Genomic DNA, 27,520 nt, shown 5'->3' on the forward strand with positions numbered 1-27,520 from the left:
TGGGTGACTGTGTCAACATTGGATCAGAAAATAAGTTGTGTGGCATGGAAGAGTCTTCATTCATGACGGTGACTGCAGGTACAGTTGGTCGAGAGACTGGTTCAGTGCACGTCATTAACGGAACAGAGATGGCGGCACAGTCACACTATGAGTCCACCGTAGGGCACCACTGTTTGGCATTATCATTTACTGTCAATGCACTACACTGGCGAGTGTCACACTCACTGTGAATAAAAGGACTGACTCTTAAGCACAGTATGATTCAGTGTTGTACGCATGGGAAAACAATGGAAACTGCGACACGCAATGGCTGCACGTTGGATACATTGTTGCTGCACAATATCTGTTTAAGGATGTATCTGCCATAATTTGCAGTCATTGTGGGTCACCAATGCAATGAGAGTACAGCATGGGTATGATATAATTGAGGTACAAGACAGTACTAAATGATAATACAGTATAACTTCGTTAGTGCAAACTCACTCATAATGAACTCACACTTAACATGAAAAAAATATTGACCCCACCAGGAGTACATCAGTCCTTATTGGAAGTTTTATTAGTTAATACAAATTTTGGTTAAGGTGAAAAACAAACTCTTAATCAGTACCTAGCATAATTAAATTTCACTGTAACACAAACTTTGATGTTACAGTATTTTTAAGTGTTAATTTTTTTATGAAACGATTGATGGAAATTTAACAACAAAGTTAACAACCCATTGTTGACTCATTTCTAATGTATTATGGGTTGCAAGCCGTAATTATTACCTTAACAATCAGGGTGTCTGGTACATTCAAATAAACTCAATAACATATGCACTAACAATGAGAAACGTATCTGATGCCAGGCGTTCTTTTTGTGGTAGCCAAATCGAATCTGAAAACTGAATAAAAACCTACAAATAGTAGCATGTGAAACACAGCAATGGAATGTACAGGTAAAGCTTAAGATTCCATACGAAGTGGACTGTGGTATAAAGAAAATAGCAATTGCAGAGCACTTTGGAATTCCCAAATCTATGGGAAAAAAATCATTAATTCTGCTGCAACAGTTTCTGGAAACAAATGTAAATGACTTCATAGTGCTAAGTATGAAGACACTGAGACATAACTGTTTGAGTGGTTCAATTATATGCATGCATCTAACATACCTTTAAGTGCCCTTTTGAGTCAGTCATCAGTCTTCTGACTGGTTTGATGTGACCCGCTACGAATTCCTCTCCTGTGCCAACCTCTTCATCTCGGTGTAGTGCTTGCAACCTACATCCTCAATTATTTGCTGGATTTATTCCAATCTCTGTCTTTCTCTACTGTTTTTGCCCTCTACAGCTCCCTCTAGTACCATGGAAGTCATTCCCTGATGTCTTGTCAGATGTCCTAACATCCTGCCCCTTCTCCTTGCAGACTTTTCCACATATTCTGCACAGAACCTCCTCATTCCTTACCTTATCAGTCCACCTAACTTTCAATATTCATCTGTAGCACCACAACCCAAATGCTTAGATTCTCTTCTGTTCTGGTTTTCTCTCACTCCATGTTTCACTAACATAAAATGCTGTGCTCCAAATGTACATTCTCACAAATTTCTTCCTCAAATAAAGGCCTACGTTTGATACTAGTAGACTTCTCTTGGACTGGAATGCTCTTTTTGCCAGTGTTAGTCTGCTTTTGATGTCCTCCTTGCTCCATCCATCATTGGTTATTTTGCTGACTAGGCAGTAGAACTCCTTAGCTTACTTCATGGCCATTAATCCTGATATTAAGTTTCTCACTGTTCTCATTTCTGCTACTTCAATTACTTTCATCTTTCTATGATTTGTTCTCAACTCATACTATGTACTCATCACACTGTTCATTCCATTCAGCAGATCACATAATTCTTCTTCACTTTCACTCAGTAGAGCAATGTCATCAGAAAATCATATAATTGATATCCTTTCACCTTGAATTTTAATTCCACTCCTGAACCATTCTTTCTTTTCCATCATTGCTTCTTTGCTGTAAAGATTGAACAGTAGGAGCAAAAGACTGTATCCCTGTCATGTTGTTGTTGTAGTCTTCAGTCCTGAGACTGGTTTGATGCAGCTCTCCATGCTACTCTATCCTGTGCAAGCTTCTTCATCTCCCAGTACCTACTGCAACCTATCCCTTCTTCTAGTCAAGTTGTGCCACAAACTTCTCTTCTCCCCAATCCTATTCAATACCTCCTCATTAGTTACGTGATCTACCCACCTTATCTTCAGCATTTTTCTGTAGCACCACATTTCGAAAGCTTCTATTCTCTTCTTGTCCAAACTGGTTATCGTCCATGTTTCACTTCCATACATGGCTACACTCCATACAAATACTTTCAGAAACGACTTCCTGACACTTAAATCTATACTCAATGTTAACAAATTTCTCTTCTTCAGAAACGCTTTCCTTGCCATTGCCAGTCTACATTTGATATCCTCTCTACTTCGACCATCATCAGTTATTTTACTCCCTAAATAGCAAAACTCCTTTACTACTTTAAGTGTCTCATTTCCTAATCTAATCCCCTCAGCATCACCCGATTTAATTTGACTACATTCCATTATCCTCGTTTTGCTTTTGTTGATGTTCATCTTACATCCTCCTTTCAAGACACTGTTCATTCCGTTCAACTGCTCTTCCAAGTCCTTTGCTGTCTCTGACAGAATTACAATGTCATCGGCAAACCTCAAAGTTTTTACTTCTTCTCCATGAATTTTAATACCTACTCCGAATTTTTCTTTTGTTTCCTTTACTGCTTGCTCAATATACAGATTGAATAACATCGGGGAGAGGCTACAACCCTGTCTCACTCCTTTCCCAACCACTGCTTCCCTTTCATGCCCCTCAACTCTTATAACTGCCATCTGGTTTCTGTACAAATTGTAAATAGCCTTTCGCTCCCTGTATTTTACCCCTGCCACCTTCAGAATTTGAAAGAGAGTATTCCAATTAACGTTGTCAAAAGCTTTCTCTAAGTCTACAAATGCTAGAAACGTAGGTTTGTCTTTTCTTAATCTTTCTTCTAAGATAAGTCGTAAGGTTAATATTGCCTCACGTGTTCCAACATTTCTACGGAATCCAAACTGATCTTCCCCGAGGTCCGCTTCTACCAGTTTTTCCATTCGTCTGTAAAGAATTCGCATTAGTATTTTGCAGCTGTGACTTATTAAACTGATAGTTCGGTAATTTTCACATCTGTCAACACCTGCTTTCTTTGGTATTGGAATTATTATATTCTTCTTGAAGTCTGTGGGTATTTTGCCTGTCTCATACATCTTGCTCACCAGATGGTAGAGTTTTGTCATGACTGGCTCTCCCAAGGCCATCAGTAGTTCTAATGGAATGTTGTCTACTCCCGGGGCCTTGTTTCGACTCAGGTCTTTCAGTGCTCTGTCAAACTCTTCACGCAGTATCTTATCTCCCATTTCATCTTCAACTACATCCTCTTCCATTTCCATAATACTGTCCTCAAGTACATCGCCCTTGTATAAACCCTCTATATACTCCTTCCACCTTTCTGCCTTCCCTTCTTTGCTTAGAACTGGGTTGCCATCTGAGCTCTTGATATTCATACAAGTGGTTCTCTTCTCTCCAAAGGTCTCTTTAATTTTCCTGTAGGCAGTATCTATCTTACCCCTAGTGAGACAAGCCTCTACATCCTTACATTTGTCCTCTAGCCATCCCTGCTTAGCCATTTTGCACTTTCTGTCGATCTCATTTTTGAGACGTTTGTATTCCCTTTTGCCTGCTTCATTTACTGCATTTTTATATTTTCTCCTTTCATCAATTAAATTCATTATTTCTTCTGTCACCCAAGGATTTCTACTAGCCCTCGTCTTTTTACCTACTTGATCCTCTGCTGCCTTCACTACTTCATCCCTCAGAGCTACCCATTCTTCTTCTACTGTATTTCTTTCCCCCATTCCTATCAATTGTTCCCTTATGCTCTCCCTGAAACTCTCTACAACCTCTGGTTCTTTCAGTTTATCCAGGTCCCATCTCCTTAAATTCCCACCTTTTTGCAGTTTCTTCAGTTTCAATCTGCAGTTCATAACCAATAGATTGTGGTCAGAATCCACATCTGCCCCTGGAAATGTCTTACAATTTAAAACCTGGTTCCTAAATCTCTGTCTTACCATTATATAACCTATCTGATACCTATTAGTATCTCCAGGATTCTTCCAGGTATACAGCCTTCTTTTATGATTCTTGAACCAAGTGTTAGCTATGATTAAGTTATGCTCTGTGCAAAATTCTACCAGGCAGCTTCCTCTTTCATTTCTTCCCCCCAATCCATATTCACCTACTATGTCTCCTTCTCTCCCTTTTCCTACTGACGAATTCCAGTCACCCATGACTTAAATTTTCGTCTCCCTTCACTACCTGAATAATTTCTTTTATCTCGTCATACATTTCATCAATTTCTTCATCATCTGCAGAGCTAGTTGGCATATAAACTTGTACTACTGTAGTAGGCATGGGCTTTGTGTCTATCTTGACCACAATAATGCGTTCACTATGCTGTTTGTAGTAGCTAACCCGCACTCCTATTTTTTTATTCATTATTAAACCTACTCCTGCATTACCCCTATTTGATTTTGTATTTATAACCCTGTAATCACCTGACCAAAAGTCTTGTTCCTCCTGCCACCGAACTTCACTAATTCCCACTATATCTAACTTTAACCTATCCATTCCCCTTTTTAAATTTTCTAACCTACCTGCCCGATTAAGGGATCTGACATTCCACACTCCGATCCGTAGAATGCCAGTTTTCTTTCTCCTGATAACGACGTCCTCTTGAGGAGTCCCCGCCCGGAGATCCGAATGGGGGACTATTTTACCTCCGGAATATTTTACCCAAGAGGACGCCATCATCATTTAATCATACAGTAAAGCTGCATGTCCTCGGGAAAAATTACGGCTGTAGTTTCCCCTTGCTTTCAGCCGTTCGCAGTACCAGCACAGCAAGGCCGTTTTGGTTAATGTTACAAGGCCAGATCAGTCAATCATCCAGACTGTTGCCCCTGCAACTACTGAAAAGGCTGCTGCCCCTCTTCAGGAACCACATGTTTGTCTGGCCTCTCAACAGATACCCCTCCGTTGTGGTTGCACCTACGGTACGGCCATCTGTATCGCTGAGGCACGCAAGCCTCTCCACCACCATCTCTCCGTATAGCTTATCCCCATTTTTCTCAGAATTTCGAACATCTTGCATCATTTTACACTGTCTAACCCTTTTTCCAGGTCAACAAATCCTATGAATCTATCTTGATTTTTATTTAGTCTTGCTTCAAATTATCAACCACAACCTCAAAATTGCCTCTCTGGTGCCTTTAACTTTCCTAAAGCTAAACTGATCTTCATCTAACACAACCTCAATATCTTTTCCATTCTTCTGTATATTATTCTTGTCAGCAACTTGAATGCATGAGCTGTTAAGCTGATTGTACGACAATTCTCACACTTGTCAGCTCTTGCAGTCTTCAGAATTGTGTGGATGATATTTTTCCAAAAGTCTGATAGTATGTCGCCAGACTCATACAATCTACACACCAATGTGAATAGTCATATTGTTGCCACTTCTCCAATGATTTTAGAAATTCTGTTATCAGTCTCTTCTGCCTTATTTGATCTTAAGTCCAACCAAACTCTTTTAAATTCTGATTCTAATACTGGATCCCCTATCTCTTCTAAATCAATTTTTGTTTCTTCTTCTATCACATCAGTCAAATCTTCCCCCTCATAGAGGCCCACAGTGTACTCTTTCCATCTATCTGCTCTCTCCTCTGCATTTAACTGTGTAATTCCCATTGCACTCTTAATGTCACCACCCCTGCTTTTGATTTCACCAAAGGTTGTTTTGACTTTCCTATATACAGAATCAGTCCTTGTGACAATCTTTTCTGTTTTGATTTCATCACATTTTTCATGCAGCCATTTTTTATCTTAGCTTCCCTGCACTTCCTATTTATTTAATTCCTCAGTGACCTGTATTTCTGTATTCCTGAATTTCCCTGAACATTTTGGTATGTCCTTCTTTCATCGATTAAATGAAGTACTTCTTCTGTTACCCATGGTTTCTTTGCAGTTACCTTCTTTGTACCTACATTTTTTTCTTTCCAACTTCTGTGATTGCCCTTTTTAGAGATTTTCATTCCTCTTCAACTGTAGTGCCTATTGAGCTAATCTTTATTGCTGTATCTATAGCCTTAGAGAACTTCAAGAATATCTTGTCATTCCTTAATAGTTTTGTATCCCATTTCTTTGCGTATTGATTCTTCATGGCTAATCTCTTAAACTTCAGCCTACTCTTCATCAATACTACATTGTGATCTGAGTCTATATCTGCTTCTGGGCACTCCTTACAATCCAGTATCTGATTTCAAAATCTCTTTCTGAGCGTGGTGCAATTTAACTGAAATCTTCCTGTATCATGCAGCCTTTTCCACTCCTCCACTTGTGATTCTTGAACAGAGTATTCGCTGTTACTAGCTGAAATTTATTACAGAACTCTATTGTCTTTCTCCTCTCTCATTCCTTGACCCAAATCCATATTCTCCTGTAACTGCTTCTTCTACTCCTTCCCTACAACTGCATTCCAGTCCCCTAATGCTCTAAGATTCAGCTGAAAGCAAATGAGATTGCCAAAAATATAGGCATCTAAAGACACCAGTTGTTGTTCTGGTTGACTGTATCATTTCCAAAATAGACATTCAGTTTCATCTGTATAAATTTGCTGTGAAGCAAATTTTCCAAATCACATCCTGGCGATAAAATGTGATAAGTGTCATGGTAGAGTATGCAGCTAACAACATGTAACAGTTGCCCTAGTATGTAATGCAAACAGCAGTGAGAAGTTTTGTGCCTGGGTTATCAGTAAGTAAGAGAAACTGCATTGTTTTAAACACGTAAATATTGACATTTTACCTTGCATCTACTCTCACCATAAGAAATCTTGGATTGACGGCATATCATTTTGCAAGTGGCTTCTTCATTGCAACAGTCAAATGGTTGCTCAAAACAATCATGTCCTCCTTCCACTGCACAGATGTACAGCCCATAATGTACAGGATCTGAACATGATCAAGATTAAAGTCAGTTTTTTCCACCAAACACGGCAAGCTGCCTTCAGTCTTTGAACCAACGTATCATTTCTCTCATGAAGAGAGCTTATCACAAGCAACTTGTAAGAGCTGCACTTCAAGCAGCTTAAAAAAATATTGCAACCACAAACTGAAATCTGCTTGATGCAATAAAAGCATCTGCTGCAGCCTGGAGCCAGGTGACACAGCAACACCAAAAATGTCCATGAGTTAGACGATGCCACTTCACCTGACAAATGGACAGTTGTGTAAGACTGGGATTAGTTTTGAGGAATTCATTAGTACTGACAACAGTGTTGCTGTATGTGCTTCTGTGGAATCTGATGCACCAAAAGCTGTGTCTGAGGTGCAAGGTGGGTCATCAGAAGAAAGTGAGGAGGTTACAGATACCATTCGACCTACCTACCAAGAGATATTTACAGCCTTGGACAGTTTAGAGTGATCTGCTTCAACATTTGACATCACTGCTAGGTTTATGGGTGCTATAGTTACAGTTTGTTGTGATATTACAAGGTATTCATTCCTGTGAACGTCAGTGAATCCTGCTTGAATTTTTTCTAAGAAAATGGTGTAATTTGTGAGTACTTGTATTTTTAGTCAGGTGATAGTGTTATAAGTCTACAATAATGTAACTGTATTACACGTAACTGTAATACTCTACATATGTGCAAACTAAAATGTGTGTTTTCCACTTAACACGAATTTTTTTAACACAAACTCTAGATTTTTCAGTCCCTTCAGATTCATTTTAATAGGGTTATACTGTAAAGCTTTATTGGATGAATATTTACACAGTAAAAGATACACTTGCATTTTGCTTGGAAGCCTAGAACATACTTAAGTCTGTGGTCAAGTCACAGATATTCCACTTATCATACATCAGCGATGTATATCACAGTGGATGTTCCCATATGCTTCTGTCACTGGCATTTCCTCCTATGGTGTCCATAGCGTGACAGATTGGTACAGACCTGGACAATGCTACCTGCTTCTGATTCTTCACATCATTAATGATGCAATGTCAGTGTGTCATGGAATTCTTGAGTACTGGTGTCCACAAATGAGCTGGAATTACAACTATTTCCATCCAATTGGGTCATAATTTCTTTTATAAAATGTTTCATCTATTAACCTGATTACCTTTGATAGCTTCTTCCTTCTCTAGTGTCACTATGGTCGTTGGTACTACAGGACGTTCCCTTTGTTCAGCTGCAATGTTTGGTTAATGCAGCAATGACTGGAAAGTCACCAGAATTGTAAAATTCTTCAAATGGATTCCACAAAGGGTAGTCACCATCCTTATGTTTGCAATCATTTTAGTTCACAACTGTGACAATGCATTTCTAAAGCTTCCGTGAACTTGCTGATTGTCCTGGTGTATTCTTCAGGCTTATCAACAGTATGATGAATGGTGGGCAAAGGTACTCCTTCTCAGTCACAGATTAATTCTTCTGGGCCTCGGAGAGTATTCTGGACATGTAAGCAATCATTCTTACAACACCATCCTGGTTTCATACTAGAACTGTGCATATCCTATAACCACTACCATCTGTGTCTAGTACTGTTTTGACCACTGATGACTACTAGAAAGAGAGGGACACTCAGTACAGAGCTCTGCAGGACCCCATTCTCTTGGATAAGGGGGGGGAGTTACTCTGTGAGAAGCACCAACTTGAACTTGGATTGTACAGTGCAGCAGGAATTTCTGGATAAATATCATGAGCAGACCCCAGAGAACCCACTTGTGTAAGGGAGCAAGGATGTGGTGTTGCCACGTGGTGTCAAAAGCCTTTTGCAAGTCGAAGAAGACAGGTATCAGGTGTTGACATTGGGCAAAAGCTGTTTGGATGGCAGACTCCTGGTAAACCAGATTATCAGTAGTGTAATGGCCTTAGCGAAAACCACACTGGGACGGAGCCAGAAAACCCTGAGACTCCAGGAGGTGACATACGTAGCTACCATGTTTTCAAGCATGTTAAAGACAACAATGGTGAGACTTATTGGATGACAACTGTCCATCTCTGGAGGATTCTTACCCGGTTTCAGCACTGGGACAATGATGCTTTCTCACCAGTAAGGTGGGAACTCGCTCTCACTTCAGATGTGGCAAGGATATGATGCTGCCAATCCACTGACAGGTGCTCAATCCTTTGGTTTGGATGTGGTCCTGTGGTCCAGCTCGGAGCTGTATCAGGGCAGTGGGCTCCGACACTGACAAATTCACCCACACTGAATGGAGCATTATATTCTTCCAGATGACATGTAGTAGAAGATAATCGCTTTTACTCCATGTACTATTTTAGAACATGAAAGGCAGGTTGATAATTCTCAGACACTGAGGTTCGAGCATAATACAGAGCAAAATGTTCAGCAACAGCATCTGAGTCAGTGTAGACAGTGCCATTCAAGGTAGTACCAGGTACATCTGCAGGAGTCTGGTAACTGTACACACATCCAATTTTAGCCATAACTGCCAAGGAGAGGTACATGGCCCAATGATTAAAACGTGCTGTTCCCAGCATTCTTGGTTCCATCGTTTTATTAGGTGATGGACCACAGGGGGGCCACTTAATGGCAATGAGTTGCTCTATCAATGGGTGTTGCGTATGATGTTGGAGAGCCATCTACGGTCTCTAATGGCCTCTGCGATTTCTGATGACCACCAAGATACTGTCTTCCGTGGGGGAGGGCCCGAGAAACAGAGGATCACTAAATCAGCTGCCAAAAGAATGGCCTTTACTTGTATTCTGGACTACCTCATCAATATCTCCATATGGCAGGGAGCCAAGTGCAACAGCAATGGTGAAAGCACTCGTCAGCACTGCTGAGAGCCCATCTGGGCAGGCGTCCATGGGAGTGATGCTGAGGGAGGAAGAGGAAGATCGGGAAGTTGCCATTACCACACAGGTCATTGTGAGCTCTCCAGTGGATGGATGGGAGAAGGTAAGGGCCACCAATGGCAAGGTCAATGACAGAGAAAGTTCTGCATGCCTCTCCTAAGAGGATTTGATGACAGGAAGGGCTTCTCTGAATCGTTTCAGGTAAAGATGATGATCTCAGAGTCCAGAGACCAGTAGCCTGCGGCTCCTTCAGCCACTGGCTGGTGTCCGGTTGTAGACTAGCAGAAAACTTGGAAGGAAATGTCCCAAGGGACCCTCCTCTGGCAAGAAATGCCAAAGGAAGGTGATTTGTCTCCAGCTGGGCAGTGAGGAACAATGTCCCTGGTGGATGGGGAGCCATCAATCCCAAAGTAGGTCTGATGGAAGCAACAAGAGGGGAGCATCGAACCATCAGGGGGCAGGCACAGTTGAGCAGCACTGAGGGTCCACTGCAGCAGTTGTAACAGGCAGGAGTACTGTCGCCAAAGGAGGTGACATCATAGCTGTAGACATGACGCTGTTTGCAATGCTGGATGCAACTCCTCATACTACTTCTTGGCCTCTTGGTAACCTAGTTTGTCCAGAGTTTGTATTCTTGTACCTTCTTCTCTCTCTGGAAAACAGGTGGGTGGGGAGAATGGGGGTTCCCAACAGTTGACATAGATGGGGGGGGGGGGGGGCACAAGGAGCGTTCACATGCAGTGTTCATCCACAATCTCTACAGATGGGGCTAGGGCTGCTATGCAAAGACATGTTCTCGTATTTCAAGCACTGTATGGGGGATGGGGAGTGTGGGGGTGAGGGAGGCAGCGGCGGATGATTTAAGGTTTCACATTGTATTAGTATACCATCACCTTGACCTTTCCAGGCGATGAATTGCCCTCAAAGGCCAAGATGAAGGCATAGGTAGTGACCCTATTGTCATTTGGCCCCCCTATGTATATGATGGACAAAGTGTACACCCCATCACTCTAAGTTGGCGCATAACTCATCACTACACTGAAAGAGCTGGTCTCAGTGGAAAATGATGCCCTGATTGAAATATGTAATGCATCACTAACTCAAGGTATTTTTCCAGAGACACTAAAATATGCCGTTGTTAAACCCCTCTTTAAGAAAGGCGATAGGAGAGATGTCAGTAACTACCAACCTATTTCACTGCTGACATCATCTTCCAAAATTTTTGAGAAGGTGGTGTATTCTAGAATAGTATCTCACCTGGGCAACTACAATATCCTCAATAAATCACAGTCTGGGTTTTAGAAGGGTTGCTCTACTGAGAATGCCACTTACATGTCACACACCAGATATTACAAGCATTAAATAACAAAATAGCACTGGTAGGTATTTTCTATGACCCATCCAAGGCATTTGATTGTGTGAATCATCGTATACTCCTACATACATTGAAGATTTATGGGATTGATGGTATAGCCATGGATCATGTCATATCTATCCAAAAGAATGCAAAAAGTTGTCCTTAGTAGTAATTCAACCAACAGAATCCAGGGACATACTTCTGACTGGGGAGAAATCACATCTGGGGTTCCCCAAGGCTCAATCTTAGGTCCACTACTGTTTTTCATACATATAAATGATCTACCATCTATTGTACAACAAGCAGAATTAGTTCTTTCTGCAGATATCATCAGTATTGTAATCACTCCCAGTATACATACAGAAATGGAAGAAATGGTGAACAAATTTCTCAATAAATAATTGACTGGTTTTCTGCAAATGGTCTCACTATGAATTTCACAAAGACACATCATATTCAGTTCCGAACTTGTAGGAGTACGGCAGCAGTGATAAGTGTAAGACATGGTGATGAAATAATACATAGGGTGGAAACTTAAAAATTCTTGAGTGTCCATATTGATGAGAATTTAAATTGCAAAAGAAAATCACATTTTGGAACTCCTAAAACAACTTAGTTCAGTCATATTTGCACTTAGAACCATAGCAAATCTTGAGAAGAAAGAAATCAGTAAGTTGACATATTTTGCTTATTTTCATTCAATAATGACATATGGAATAATGTTCTGGGGTAACTCATCTTTAAGAAAGGTCTTCATTGCTCAAAAACGTGCTGTCAGAATAATATGTGGTGCTCACCTACAATCATCTTGTAGACATCTGTTTAAGGAGTTGGGCATTCTGACTATTGCTTCACAGTATATCTATTCCCTTATTAAGTTTGTTGTAAATAATCCACTATAATTTAAAAGGAACAATGAGATACGTAATTACAATACTAGAAGAAAAAATGACATTCATTACTCAACATTAAGGTTTCTTTAGCACAGAAAGGGGTGCACAACGCTGCAACAAAAATTTTTGACCACTTACCCAGTGATACAAAATGTCTAACAGACAGCAAGCTAACATTTGAAAATAAACTGAAAAAGTTTCTCCTTGACAACTCCTTGTATTCCACAGAAGAATTTGTACTTCTGTAATGTGTAAAAGGTGGTGGGCAGGAATTGCTATCTCAATCTGTGTATCTTGCTTTCATTTAGGGGGGAGGGGGGAATAATAATAATAATCCCCGTGGAGGCCCGGGAAAAGAATAGGCCTCCGGTATGTTCTGCCAGTCATAAAAGGCGACGAAAAGAACAAACCACTAATAGGGCTAACCCCCCTTTTAGTGTGGTTAGTTGGTTCAGGACAGAACTAAAGAAGCCTCGGACAAGCGCCGTCATGGTCGGGGATGACGCTTGAACCCTATGCCCGCCCACAATGGTAACGACACTGCTAGCCAACTGGAAAATGATTTAAATCCAAATAGAGGTGTTTTGCAGGATATGCTTCCTGCAACCACCCTAGAAGGAAAACAAAGACAGAGGATGAGATGGTCAGATGAAGTTAATCGACACCTCATGTTCTGTTATTACCAAGCAACAAACCTAGGAACCAACACAACTGGATATAGATCACAAGTATACACAACATTTATTACCAGATATACGACTACAAAAATCCGTAATTATTGATACATGTTCAATTACCCAGAAGTTCCTAAATGCAATATAACATATACCGTACAGTTAAAAGGAAGTTACGCTTGATCAAGGTCCGCGTCACTCCATTTTTAACCGGACTTAACGTCTGAGAAAGTGAAGGAAATAATAATAATAATAATATGGTGATGTTTAGAGTACAAATTAATTTCCACATCATGACTATTTACTGTGAAAATGATCCATGGGACATGAAAATAACTAACTAATTAACTAAGTAAGTAACTAATTAACTAGTGGAACTATAAACTTGCAGCACAGGCTAGGGGCCCATGATAGACAAGCATGTATTCACAAAAGAGTTGTAAGCCCCCCCCCCTCCCCGGGGGGGCGGGCTTTATGCATAGCAGAACAATTATTATTTCATGAATAGTTATTGTTGCTAATTTGTTAGGATTTATCCCACACGGTAGGCATAGCAACACAAAGTCCTGTACAAAACATCTTAAATTTTGGCTAAACTAAAACATCAATAATGCATTTTCAATCATTTACAGTGAAGTGAAAGACTTCACAGCAGACAGTATTTGTCACTGAAGAGAGCTACACTCTACTGTATTCTATTAACTACTTACTTTTCGGGCTATATCCTTGATAAGACGATCCAATGCAGCTTGACGTTGCTGAGTTTGTTGATGAAGTAGTTTCTCTCTAGCAGCTTCCAAGTGTTCTAGTTTCTGCATTCGTAGCTCATGACGAAGTGCAGCTAATTTCTGACGTTTTTCTGAAACTCTGTCTTCTTCCTCTTGTAGTATATCATGATAAACCTCTTCTAGGCCTGCAATTAAAACTGTAACTGACTTTTTTGTCCTGACACAGAATGAGTATTTTCATCCAATATGTGTAATTCTGAACTGCCCACCACACACACACACACACACACACACACACACACAAACATAAACACACACACAAACAAACATAAACACACACTGGACAAGACATTATTGTTGTTGTTGTTGTTATTTTCAGTCCTAAAGATTGCTGACTTACACACTAGCATAATATGTGCAAGCCTCTGCATAACTACTGCAATCTACATTCATCTCAAAACTTGCCTTGGTCCACCTCTGTAATTCTTGTCCCTCACACTTCCTTCTATCACCGAACTGATAATTCCTAGATACCTCAGATTGTGTCCTATCAACTGATCTCTTCTTTTAGTCAACACAAATTTCTTTTTCCTCCAGTTCAATTCAATACGTCTCTCAGGGGCACCATCTTAACGTAGCATGGAAGTGTGACACTTGTTAATGCACATGCACCAACAAGTATAAGTGTTGAGGAGGACAAAAGTGACTTTTATGAGGAACTAGAAAGAGTTTTTGCACTTCAATGAAGCTGAGAGCTATACTAGTGGTAGATTAGCTACTGCAGGTCCAAGCTAGCTGGAAAGATCTCAGCATAGGAGCCACACAAGGTATGCCTCATGATAACCCGTCTTCCCTATTTTTCCATTCCTTACCTACCCATATTTTTCTATTCCACAGGACAGAGGAAGCTCTTGAGGTGTAGTGAAACCTATGCTGCTTGTGGATAAAACCTTGATGACAAACCCTGCCAGCACAGGAACAATAAAGTGACAGCCCTGCTTCTGGGCTAACCCAACAAATCACCTTTAATGCGCCTCAGAATAGAATGGAACCATATAAGTTAAAACAGCTAGACGATTTGGTTCACAATTTGGCACATGGAATATCAGAAGTCCACATAGACCAGGAGCTGCCAAATTGTGGTGTCCAAGCTAGAGGAATATAAAGTTGGCGTCACTGCGTTACACGAAACTAAGATGATGTAGGGAAGGAATTTTATATGAGGATAAATCAATAATCTTTTATGGATGCTGCAAAGAGAATGGAAGGCATGAACATGGGACAGGATTTGTGGTGAGCGACAGTTCAGAGAAGCAAGTGAAGGACTCCAGCGCAATACAATAAGCAAGAGGATACTGTGTCTCACTATAATGCAGGAAGTGTAACACTTGTTAATGCACATGCACCAACAAGTGTGTTGAGAAGGACAAAAGGAACTTTTATGAGGAGCTAGAAAGAGCAGTGGGAAGCAGTGGTACTGGAAATATGAGGATCAATTTGGGATACTTCAACACCAAAGTGGGACAAGAAGACATGTATACACCAACAGTCAGAAAAGAGATTATGTGCCCAAAAACAAATTACAATGGAGTCTGTCTAATCAGTTTTGCACAAGACCACAACCTTGTAATAAGCTTGACGGTCTTCCCCCACAAAAAAAAAAAAATTACACAAAGGGACCTGGACTTCCTCAACTCTATCAATCAGATTGATCAAATGCTTACAGATGAGAGATAATGAAGTATATGAGAGGTGTTAGATCTTACAGAAGGGCTGATGCGAGTGCAAAACATTACTCAGTAATCACAAAACTGCAACTGTAGCTGTGCTATAAAATAAAAAGGAACAACATAGGCAAGAGACAGTTTGTTGTTGAGAAGCTTAAGGACCCAGTATAACATCAGGAAGCATAACAAATCTGAAGTTCTGGCATCAAACAACAGTGATATTGATCAAAGGGAAGCTATCAGATAGAAATTGTGCAGAAAAGTAGTAAGCAGTGAAGAACATAAAAAGAGAAAGAAACAGGATTCTGAGGGCAGAGAAACGTGACCAACATGACTAATGAAATGGAGAGGACAAATACAATTTTCGGCAGCATAAAAATGTTTCACATGGTAAAAGACGTAATGAATGATCAAAGAAATGAGGCATTAGTTATTGATGATAAGGATGGAAATACGCTTACTGAGAGAGAGAGAGAGAGAGAGAGAGAGAGAGAGAGAGAGAGAGAGAGATAAGATTACAGGCAGGTGGAGGGAATATTCTGAGGAGTTGCTGAATGCTGAAGGTCCTGAAAATGTCTTCTTGAAAGGAAGAATTGCAGAAGGCGTAGAGGAAGAGAATTTTAATTGATTCAACAAGATGTACACTATGTGATCAAAAGTATCCGGACACCCCCAAAAACATACATTTTTCATATTAGGTTTATTGTACTGCCACCAAATGCCAAGTACTCCATATCAGTGAGCTCAGTAGTCATTAGGCATTGTGAGAGAGTAGAATGGGGCGCTCCGCAGAATTCACGGACTTCGAATGTGGTCAGGTGACTGGGTGTCACTTGTGTCATACATCTGCACATCAGATTTTCATACCCCTAAACATCTCTAGACCCACTGTTTCCGATGTGATAGTGAAGTGGAAACGGGAAGGGACATGTACAGCACAACAGCGTACAGGCTGACCTCGTCTGTTGACTGCCAGAGACCATTGACAGTTGAAGAGTGTCATCATGTGTAGTAGGGAGACATCTATCAAGACCATCTCACAGGAATTCCAAACTGTTTCAGGATCCATTGCAAGTACTATGACAGTTAGACGGTGTGACGAAGCAAGCTGGGATATTTTTACTTCCCCTCTTGTTTTGCCATCTGCCTCCTTAAATTCGTTTTTCAATTTTAACTAATTACCATTAACATATGTGAGTATAATCTGCATTTTCATACAAGAGAAAGGTTGGCCCTCAGTTTTAAGGAATATAACAGCAGATCTAATTTTGTGCATAGTTTTATGTATGTAACTGGTTTTGTAATTCATTTCGACTGTCCCTAGTTGGTATCTTTTGTTATAGGGTGAAATCAGTAATTGTTTCATAACTTAAATTCTATTGTCTACATATAAACAAATATAAATTCTGTAGTAATTAAAAACATTTGGAGGAACAACTAATAGTATTCTTAAAGGATCTATTTGGCTCTATTCGAAAACATGTTAGCAAAGCCAGCTCTTAATTAATTCCAAAGAAATTAACAGTTATGTCCAAAGTATTGTTTGCATACTTATATTTGTTAATTTCATGATTTAAACAAATGAGCCTAACTCTTGTAGTAGAAGAAACTGTTAAAAAGACAGAATTTTTCATTGTATTCAGTTAATTTAATATGTAAAGTTTTAATTGTAACTTCTGTAAATTAAACTTCGAACAATGTGTAGTTTCAGCACCTATTATTGTGAGGATATATAAGGGCCCGATTTTTGCTCCCAAGTCAGTCAGTCAGTCCACGGCCGAGTTTCAGACGAGGACCCTGTACTGGTTAGATTAGCAACAATGCATCCATGAAATAAAGTGAAACACAATTAGGCCATGTGTTAAAACAATGACAGTATCTGCTCCATGTGTACCTGTCCATTCTTCAAGAACTGTGTAGTTAGGTTTTTACTGCTCGTAGATGTTCAATAGTAAACTATTGTAGCAGCTGGTGGAGGTTTGCCTGCAAACTATTAATGAGGCTTATGGAAAGATAAAACAACAGTGCACTGGCCATATATGACTGTGTATTGTTGGAGGGTTGTGAAGAGTGCAAGTAAACTACTGTGAAATGCAACTGTGCACCTGTCGGCTACATTAATTTAACCCTAGCACCACTAAGCTCAGATCTGTCATCTGGATGTCTTGTGGGGGGGGGGGGGGGAGAATTGCACTTACATTCTTTTCACTTTTTAACATTTTCTTTGTTTGTTTCTTTTGTTTTGATTATTTAATGAACTAGGAATTTCTTTACTAGGTTCCAACATACTTTCCATAGTTATCAGGAACATCATAACATATACAAATACAATAAATAAAGTAACCATATACATCAGACTTATATTAAGAAATCATAAAAGAACGTACAACAGCAAACCACAAATAAGAAAGCAAAAAATCAAAGTCAGAAATTACAATGTTTTCCTTCTTACTCACTTTCACTTTCAATTTCACATCCTTTAAATATGATTGTTTTTACAGAATGACTGGAACACACATACTTGGAAATCTGCAACAGACTATAAGACACTTTTGTCATCTTGTCATTATCCTTTTTAGAGTTTTTACTCTTCAAACAGACGTGACATCCTCCTCTTGAATAAAATTCAACTGATTGAACAGTTGCAGTAATTCTGGGCAGTGTTTTCCCTAGAACACTTTCCATTGCAGAGATGACAGGCTTTGTAACCCCATGATATTCTTTGCTCTCTCTTCCACACCTGGCCTAATGAGCTGTTGACCTAATTCTAGCAGATACAGCCTTCTTACATTATGCTTCTTCTTATTCCAGTTTGGGTTGTTTATCATGAAAATTGTTCCAGCTTTGAGACAGGCAATATCTGTCAAGGTGAAAAAGAGAGAGAATGGCCACCTTCTCGTCCCGCGTTTTACTGAATGATGTCGTGCCATTAGATCAATGCTGCCTATGCCCCCTTTGGTTTCATTGTAGTAGAGATTGATGTCTGACTTTTTTTCCTCTGTCAACTCATCCACCTTGTTATCATTATGTTGTGTGGAAGGAAGTAAGAGATTCTTAGTAGGCTTCAGTTTAGAGATGTATGAAATCAAGGTAACAGGTGCATTGCCTGTTTTCAGGTCTGTGAATAAGAACTTAGAGGAATAAAGCTCTCGAACCTGAGTCTTCTTTAGCTGTTCTGGTATATGTTTTCTGTTACTCTTCAACGTTCCAACCAAAGTTAACTTTTCACTGTAAAGCTCCTCGGCTAGGTCTATGGATGTATAACAACAATCTATTGTTACATTTCTTCCACTTCCTGCCAGTGGATTCACTAGGCATCTAACAACTGCCTTTGCACTCCATTCCTCCGCAGGTCGTTCATCCATCCCTGCATAGACCTCAATTTTTAGAACATACCAGGTGTGTGCATCTGATAACATCCTAATCAATAGGCCATACTTACCAGGCTTGTCTTTCATAAAGACCTTAAAGGGACATCTTCCTCGAAATAGGGAGAGCATTTCATCAACCGTTAGATCTGCACTTGGTATATAGTATTTCACAAACATTTCATCAATTTTGTCGAAAACTTCACAAAGGGGCAAAACTTATCCTGCTTTTGTCTTTCACTTCTTGTTTCTTTATCATCAAATCTAATCAGAGACAGAAGTTCTCCACATCGAATACAGCTCATCATAGCTACGTAGATATTCTTTCCTAGTACTTTCCTCCATAAGTCCATAAGTGGCAGTCTAGTGTCATTGTTTGTGCCCACGAGTATCAAAATACCAAAGGCGTACATTTCTTCTGTGGTGGTAAGTGTTAAGTTATTATTATGAGTTTCTTGGTTTGTATAGTCCATGATAATCTTCGTTATTTCCGGAGTTATAAACGTTTTGAAAGAGGTCAAGTCTTCATGAGTCAAACCTTCATGAAAATTCGCTATATTTTGTACTGATCCGCGTACTTGCCTTGGAGGCGCAGTAATATATTCCCTACCGCTTTTTGCTGTAACAACGATGCTAGAAGCAGCTGCATGCTGTTCATTAGGGGATGAACTCTGTGTGAACTTTACTCATTTTCAATAGTTGTGTCACTATCATACGTCACAACTGTATCATCTTCTTCTGGATCATTTTCATCACCTTCACTTGCTTCATTCATTATAGCTGACACTGTGAGAAATCTCTGACACTGACGAGACATTTTATTAGAACTGCGAGTAGTGTACAACTGCTCGAACAACAAAGGAGATTTATTTCAAAAACAACAATAGCAACACAATACAGTGGTACCAACAGTCAGAAACTACATTTCTTTCTGCCATATTGAGAAATATTGTAATGAGAAAAGTTGTCTCATTGATGTCTAAGAGGGGGGCAAAAACTGCCCGCACTTGAATTAAATATAATAGGCAGATCTACATAATTTACAAAAATTATAAAACCATGACAGCACATACTCTAGATATTTTTCTACAACTATCTAAATTCTTGCTTCTTCACTCCAACAAACAGATATATTACACAAATACTGCAGGCAATTTTTTGCCCCCCCCCCCCCCCCACCACCACACAATTGTGCTAGGGTTAAAGTAGTCAGTGTCATACTTCCACACCCCATTTTCCAGCCAGTATCACAACGCAGTACTTCGACACCGAGGACAACAAATGAAGAAATAAAGAAGGCAAACTGTCACAGTAGAAGGTGAGAAAACATGGATATCATGGTGAGCGGCTGCTCGTAAACCACACATCATGCCAGTAAATGCCAAATGACACATCGCTTGGTATAAGGAGCGTAAACATTGGACAAATGAACAGTGGAAAAATGTTGTTGGAGTGACGAATCACAGTATGTAATGTGGCGATCTGATGGTAGGGTGTGGGAATGTTGAATGCCCAGTGAATGTCATCTGCCAGTGTTGGTAGTGCCAACAGTAAAATTCAGAGGCAGTGGTGTTATCGTGTGGTCATGTTTTTCATGGAGGGGGCTTGCACCCCTTGTTGTTTCACGTGGCACTATCACAGTGCAGTCCTACATTGATGTTTTAAGCACCTTCTTGCTTCCCACTGTTCAAGAGCAATTCGGGGATGGCGATTGCATCTTTCAACACAATCGAGCACCTGCTCATAATGCATGGCCTGTGGCAGAGTGGTTACATGACAATAACATATCTGAAATGGACTGGTGTGCACAGAGTCCTGACCTGAATCTTACAGAACACCTTTGGGATGTTTTGGAGCACCGACTTTGTGCCAGGCCCCACCGACAGACATCGATACCTCTCCTCAGTGCAGCACTCCATGAAGAATGGGCTGCCATTCCCCAAGAAAACATCCAGCACCTAATTGAGCGTATGCCTGCAAGAGTGGAAGCTGTCATCAAGGTTAAGGGTGGGCCAACACCATATTGAATTCCAGCATTACCAATGGAGGGTGCCACGAACTTGTAAATCATTTTCAACCAGGTGTCTGGGTACTTTTGATCACATAGTGTAGATAGAGCAATTAAGAAACTGAAGAATAATAAGGTGCCAGTAGAAGATAAGATAGTGACAGAGATGTTGAAGGTAGGAAGTGAAACACACCAGAGAGAGATATACAATCTTGTAAGTGAAGTTTGGAAAAAGGAGGAGGGCCTGAAAGAGTGGAAGTAAACTAGCACTATCCCACTGCACAAAAAGAAGATGTGTAGCAATTATACAAGTATATTTCTGCTAAGTATACCATTCAAATGCTATCATTAATAACTACTGAAAAGCTGAAGCATTTTGCTAAAGACATTGTTGGAGATTACCAGGCAGGTTTCCAGGTGGGAAGATCAACAGTCATTCAAATTTTCACATGAGACAAATCTGGGAAGAGTGCTGGGAATTCAACCATCAGTTTCTGGTAACATCTCTACATTTCTCTAAAGCTTATGATAGTAGACACAGATTAAGTATGTACAACATCCTGAGGAAGCTTGTCATGCCAATGAAGTTAATTAACTTGATAAAAGTGTGTACAGCAGAGACAAAAGAAAAGGTGAAATACCAGGAGGTGCTGTCCAAGAAATTCAGCATCAGAACCAGTGCAAGACAAGGTGATGCCATTTCACTATTAGTTTTTAATTTGGTCTTGGAGAAAGTAATTTGGAAAATAAAAAAGAAGGTAAAGGAGTGAAGCTAAATGGAAGAACTACTGGGATATGGAGATGAAATTGGAGCCATAGTAGAGTCAGAGGAAGGGATGGCAGAAACTGCATGGTACTTAAAGAAGGTCAGTACAATTGGAAAGAGGATTAATGTGGAGAAGGATGAAATGATAGAAGTAGCAGCAGAAGCCCCCAATAATGCACCATTACAGGTAAGAATATGGAACATAGCCACAGTGGAAAATTTTAAATACCGGGCACCTGGTTCAACAGGCATAATATCCTAAAACAAGAAATTAATTGATTTATTGCCAATGAGTCTAAAACTTATTACAGATGGAACAGATAATATCATCAAAAAATATGTCAATTAAGACAAACTTAAAGCCTATAAGCAGCGATAGTACTGGTGTTGTTATATGGGACAGAAACCGTAAGCACTACAAAAGAAGATGTGGAGAATGTATTGATCTTTGAATGGAAAATCACGAGAAGGATCTTTGGGTCAATCCACAAAGAGAACACCTCAAGAAGTAAAAAGAATGAGGAGCTGTATGACCTGATGAAACAACTGATCATGGTGCAGAAAACAAAAGCATAGAGAATAAGCCTGGCAGGGCACATTGCCAGGAGGCTAAACACATGCTGGGCTAAAGCTGTGCTTATAGGAAAACCTGACTCATGATCATGAATACATATGTACCTTTTCATTAATTATTCAATCCAACCTTCAGCATTCTTCTGTAGCACCGGATTTCAATAGCCTCTATTCTCTTCTTGTCTGAACTGCTTATTCTCACACTTCACTTCCCTACAAGGCACCTTCAGATAACACTTAAATTTACATTCAATATTAAAAAATTTGTCTTTTTCAGAAATGTCTTTCTTATTTTGCCAGTCTGTTTTTTATACCCCCTTGACATTTAGTGTCTTGTTTCCTATTTTAATTTTAATCAGCATTGCTCGATTTCACTGACAACACTCTACAACCCTTGTTATACTTCTGTTGGTGTTCATCTTATAACTTATTTTTACAACATTATCTATTCCGTTCAACTGAGCTTCCAAGTCCTTTGCCATCTCTGACAGAATTACAATGTTATTGGCAAACCTCAAGGTTTTTATTCCTTCCCTTCAAATTTCTCCTTCATTTCTTTTACTACTTGCTCAACATAAAGATTAAATATCATCGGGGAAAAACTACAATCCTGTCTCACTTCCTTCTCAACTATTGCTTCCCTTTCCTGTCCATCATCAACTATCCAAGCTCCAGTCTGGTTACTGTACAAGCTGAAAATAAATTTAGGCCCCTGTATTTTATTTCTGCTACTTCAGAATTTCAGAGAGTTTATGACAGTTTGCATTGCCAAATCTTTCTCTTGTGAAGGTACAGAATTTGGCTGAATCAAATTATGAAATTTTTTCGTAATCATTACAGGTGCAAAATTTTCCATACCCTCCTCGTCTATAAATGAGCAAGTGACTCTACAACTAATTTTATTATAATATTAATAATAATCACACGAAACTAAAAGGAGTCCAAAAACATTTTATGTGTAGATATATATAAGTTCAAAGATGATGTGACTTACCATACGAAAGCGCTGGCAGGTCGATACACACACAAACAAACACAATCATACACACAAAATTCTAGCTTTCGCAACCAACAGTTGCTTCTTCAGGAAAGATGGAAGGAGAGGGAAAGACGAAAGGATGTGGGTTTTAAGGGAGAGGGTAAGGAGTCATTCCAATCCCGGGAGCGGAAAGACTTACCTAGGGGAAAAAAGGACAGGTATACACTCGCACACACACCCATATCCAACCACACATACACAGACACAAGCAGGAAAATGTCTGCTTGTGTCTGTGTATGTGTGGTTGGATATGGGTGTGTATGCGAGTGTATACCTGTCCTTTTTTCCCCTAGGTAAGTCTTTCCGCTCCCGGGATTGGAATGACTCCTTACCCTCTCCCTTAAAACCCACATCCTTTCGTCTTTCCCTCTCCTTCCCTCTTTCCTGATGAAGCAACCGTTGGTTGCAAAAGCTAGAATTTTGCGTGTATGATTGTGTTTGTTTGTGTGTCTATCGACCTGCCAGCGCTTTCGTATGGTAAGTCACATCATCTTTGTTTTTAGATATATTTTTCCCGCGTGGAATGTTTCCCTCTATTATATATATAAGTTCAAATATTTGATTTGTATTTTATTATTTGTTGAAGCATTCCCTTGGAAGCCCCTGGAGGATAGCGCTTGACTGCGGAAATCCCTACGTCATAGCAAGTACCACATGAAACTGTCAGCAGTATACAGAGTGCCAAGAAAGACCTCGGAGTATTACAACATGGTTCAAATGGCTCTGAGCACTATGGGACTAACTGCTGAGGTCATAAGTCCCCTAGAACTTAGAACTACTTAAACCTAACTAACCTAAGGACATCACACACATCCATGCCCGAGGCAGGATTCGAACCTGCGACCGTAGCGGTCGCGCGGTTCCAGACTGTAGCGCCTAGAACCGCTCGGCCACTTCGGCCGGCTATTACAACATGATTTGCTTCAATGGAATACAGTGAAACACAACAATAAAACATAAGCATGTTTGTTTTTTGTCACGCTTTTGGTGGAGTACAAGCTTAGCTATTGCTAACCGGACACTTGTACTCAGTTATGTAATGAAAGTTCATAATTGTTTGAAAATGGTAGAAGATATTTGAGGCAAATAATAACAGAAGATAACTAATTCATTATGATTAAAGGAGAGTTTTATTACTAAAAATGTTGATAAGCGAAGCTGAAGTAATTGGAGAAAGAAGATAACAAAAGTCTGCAATATTACACAGTTGCTGATTTTTGAAAATTCAGAAAGGAGAAGAGATAGAATTTAAAAGCAAGTATCCATCACTTTCATTTCGACTCTGACCCCGCTCTACATCTCCATATGCTATAAATGTAGGTTTGATTATATAAATGTTGGTTTGTCTTCCATCAACCTATCTTCTAAAATAAGTCATACAGTCACCATTTCCTTGTGTGTCCATACATTTCTCTTTGACCCAAACTGATCTTCTCCACGGTTGGCTTCTACCAGTTTTTTCCATTCTTCAGTAAATAATTCGTGTCAGCATTTTGCAATCATGACTTATTAAATTGACAGTTCAGTAATATTCACATGTCATCACTGGCATTCTTTGTAAATGGAATTATTACATTCTTGTTGAAGTGTGGGGGTATTTTGACTGTCTCATACATCTTGAACAAGAAGTGCAATAATTTTGTCACAGCTGCATCTCCCAAGGAGGACTTCAATAATTTTAAGGGCCTGCCATCTACTTCCGAGGCCAATGCTCTAGTGACCTCTTTTCGCAGTTTCTTATCTCCCACCTCATCCTCATCTACTTCCTCTTCCATTTCAATAAAACTGTCTTCCATTTCATTCTCTGTGTATAGTTGTTCTATATACACCATCCATTGAAAACATTCAAGGACTGATTTTATTCCCCACATGTAAGCGACGTAAGTGCAGTAACTATGGTCACAGATTGAACTAACAACTGCACATTTTCTGGAATGTTTTGAAGAACAGAAATGTAGGTGCAAAGTTTTTCCTGCACACCTTGACTCTCAAATGAAAATGACGACGCATTGATGGCTGCCAAGACTTGATATTACGAACCTATCACAAAATGACTAAGTTGAGAAACTTACATGAAGAGAAAATGATAAGACGACATAACTGACAGTGAAGGCAGTGTGACAACCAAATTGAACAATATCCTAAAGAAGAACTTTTAAGACAGTTTCACATGACTGACTGTTACACTCAAGTGGGGGGGAGACTACGTACAACATCTGAAGCATTAAAAAACCATCTTAACTTTTCTTTATTTTTTATTAATCTAGACTCAAAACTTCTTAGACTGATGGGATACTCCTTCCACCTTTCCCTTCTTGTCTTAGTACTGTCTTGCAATCTGAGCTCTTGATAATAATACAGCCACTACTCCTTTCTCTGGAAGTTTCTCTAATGTGAAACAACTAGCTCTTTACTCGCATGAAGTGCTGAGTGCTACTGACAAGTGATTTCAAATTGATCCCATATTTCTGGATTTCCGGAAGGCTTTTGAGACTGTACCACACAAGCGGCTTGTAGTGAAATTGCGTGCTTACGGAATATCATCTCAGTTATGCGACTGGATTTCCTGTCAGAGAGGTCACAGTTCATAGTACTTGATGGAAAATCATTGACTAAAACAGAAGTGATTTCTGAAATTCCCCAAGGTAATGCTATAGGCTCTTTGCTGTTCCTTATCTCTATAAATGATTTGAGAGACAATCTGAGCAGACAGCTTAGGTTGGTTACAGATGACGCTATCGTTTATCGACTAGTAAAGTCATCAGAAGACCAAAACATATTACAAAACGATTTAGAAAAGATGTCCATATGGTGAAAAAATTGGCAACTGACGCTAAATAACGAAAAGTTTGAGGTCATCAACATTAGTACTAAAAAGGCTCCAATAAACTTTGGTTACATGGTAAATCAGTCAAATCTAAAGACTGTAAATTCAGCTAAATACCTAATTACAAACAACTTAAATTGGAAGGAACACATGGAAAACGTTGTGGGGAAGGCTAACCAAAGGCTGCGTTTTATTGGCAGGACACTCAGAAAATGTAACAGGTCTACTATGGAGACAGCCTACACTACACCTGTCTGTCCTCTTTTAGAATACTGCTGCGTGGAGTGGGATCTTAACCAGATAGGATAGACAGAGTACATCAAAAAAGTTCAAAGACAGGCAGCACAATTTGTATTATCTCGAAATAGGGGAGAGTGTGTCATGGAAATGATACACGATGTAGGATGAACATAATTAAAACAAAGGTGTTTTTCATTGTGGAGGGACCTTCTCACGAAATTTCAATCACCAACTTTCTGCTGTGAATGTGAAAATATTTTGTTGACGCCATCCTACATGGGCAGAAACAATCACCATGATAAAATACGGGAAATCAGAGCTCATACAGAAAGATATAGATGTTTGTTCTATCCGCGTGCTATACAAGTTTGGAATAAGGTGATTTGACGAATCCTCAGCCAAGCACTTAAATGTGCTTTGTGGAGTATCGATGTAGATGTAAATGTCTCTTTGCCAGGCATGCTTCTACAGCCTCGCATTTTCTCTCTAGGCATACCTACTAAGCTATTTTAACATTCTTTCAGTTTCAGTTTTTAGATGCCTGTATTCCCTTTTGCCTGCTTCCTTTGTAGTGTTTTTATATATTTCCCCTTTTGTCAAATAAATTTAATATCTCCTGTGTTATCCAAGGATATCTACTGGGTCCTGTCTTTTTGCCTATTTCATAATCTGCTGTTTCTCTATTTCATCTCTCAAAACTATCCCTTCTACTGCATCCCTTTCCCCATTTCAGAATTTTTTGTCTATTTCTTCCTTTGAAACATTCACAACCTCCAATTCTTTCAATTTTCCACGTTCCATATCCTTAATTTCCCACCTTACTGCAATTTCTTCCATTTCAGACTGCAATTCCTAACCAATAAATTATGGTCAGTGTGTGACTATGCCCCTGGAAATGTTTTGCACTTAGAATCTGGTTTCAGAATCTCTTTGTTAGCTTTATATAATCTATCTGAAACATTTCAGTGTCTCCAGATCTCTTCAATACACACAACCATCTTTTATGTGTCTTAAATCATGTGTTAGCAATGATTAAATTGTGCTCTGCACAAAATTTTAGCACATTGCTTCATTATTTGTCTCAGCCCACGTTCTCCTACAACTTTTCCTTCTTTTCATTTTCCTACCATCAAATTTCAGTTCAGTATTTGTAAAATTACTCTTAGTGTTCATTAAAAAATGACGATCATTCCACTTGGGACCTGTGGAATGGTACATTAGCTTATTTGTTTTAATTGTAAATATTTGTCATGTATTGTTGTTTTTCTGACATGTTCCACATCCTGGAGGACCTCCTCACTACGGATCAATTGGAATGAAAGTAAATCTAATCTAATCTAATCTAATCTAATCTTCA

General features: G+C 39.5%; 1 protein-coding gene across 4 annotated transcripts in view; it reads right to left on the bottom strand.

Annotated features, from left to right (window-relative positions):
• LOC126262288 (TBC1 domain family member 31) overlaps positions 1-27,520 on the bottom strand; it is a 296,133-nt gene that overhangs the window by 59,835 nt on the left and 208,778 nt on the right. For all 4 annotated transcript variants that reach the window (XM_049958811.1, XM_049958808.1, XM_049958809.1 and 1 more), the window contains exon 16: positions 13,598-13,800. In XM_049958811.1, coding sequence (XP_049814768.1) covers positions 13,598-13,800 — 203 coding nt within the window. The remainder of the gene's footprint in view (positions 1-13,597; positions 13,801-27,520) is intronic.

The sequence above is a fragment of the Schistocerca nitens genome, chromosome 6 (genome assembly GCF_023898315.1).
Source record: "Schistocerca nitens isolate TAMUIC-IGC-003100 chromosome 6, iqSchNite1.1, whole genome shotgun sequence".
Taxonomy (NCBI): Eukaryota; Metazoa; Arthropoda; class Insecta; order Orthoptera; family Acrididae; genus Schistocerca; species Schistocerca nitens.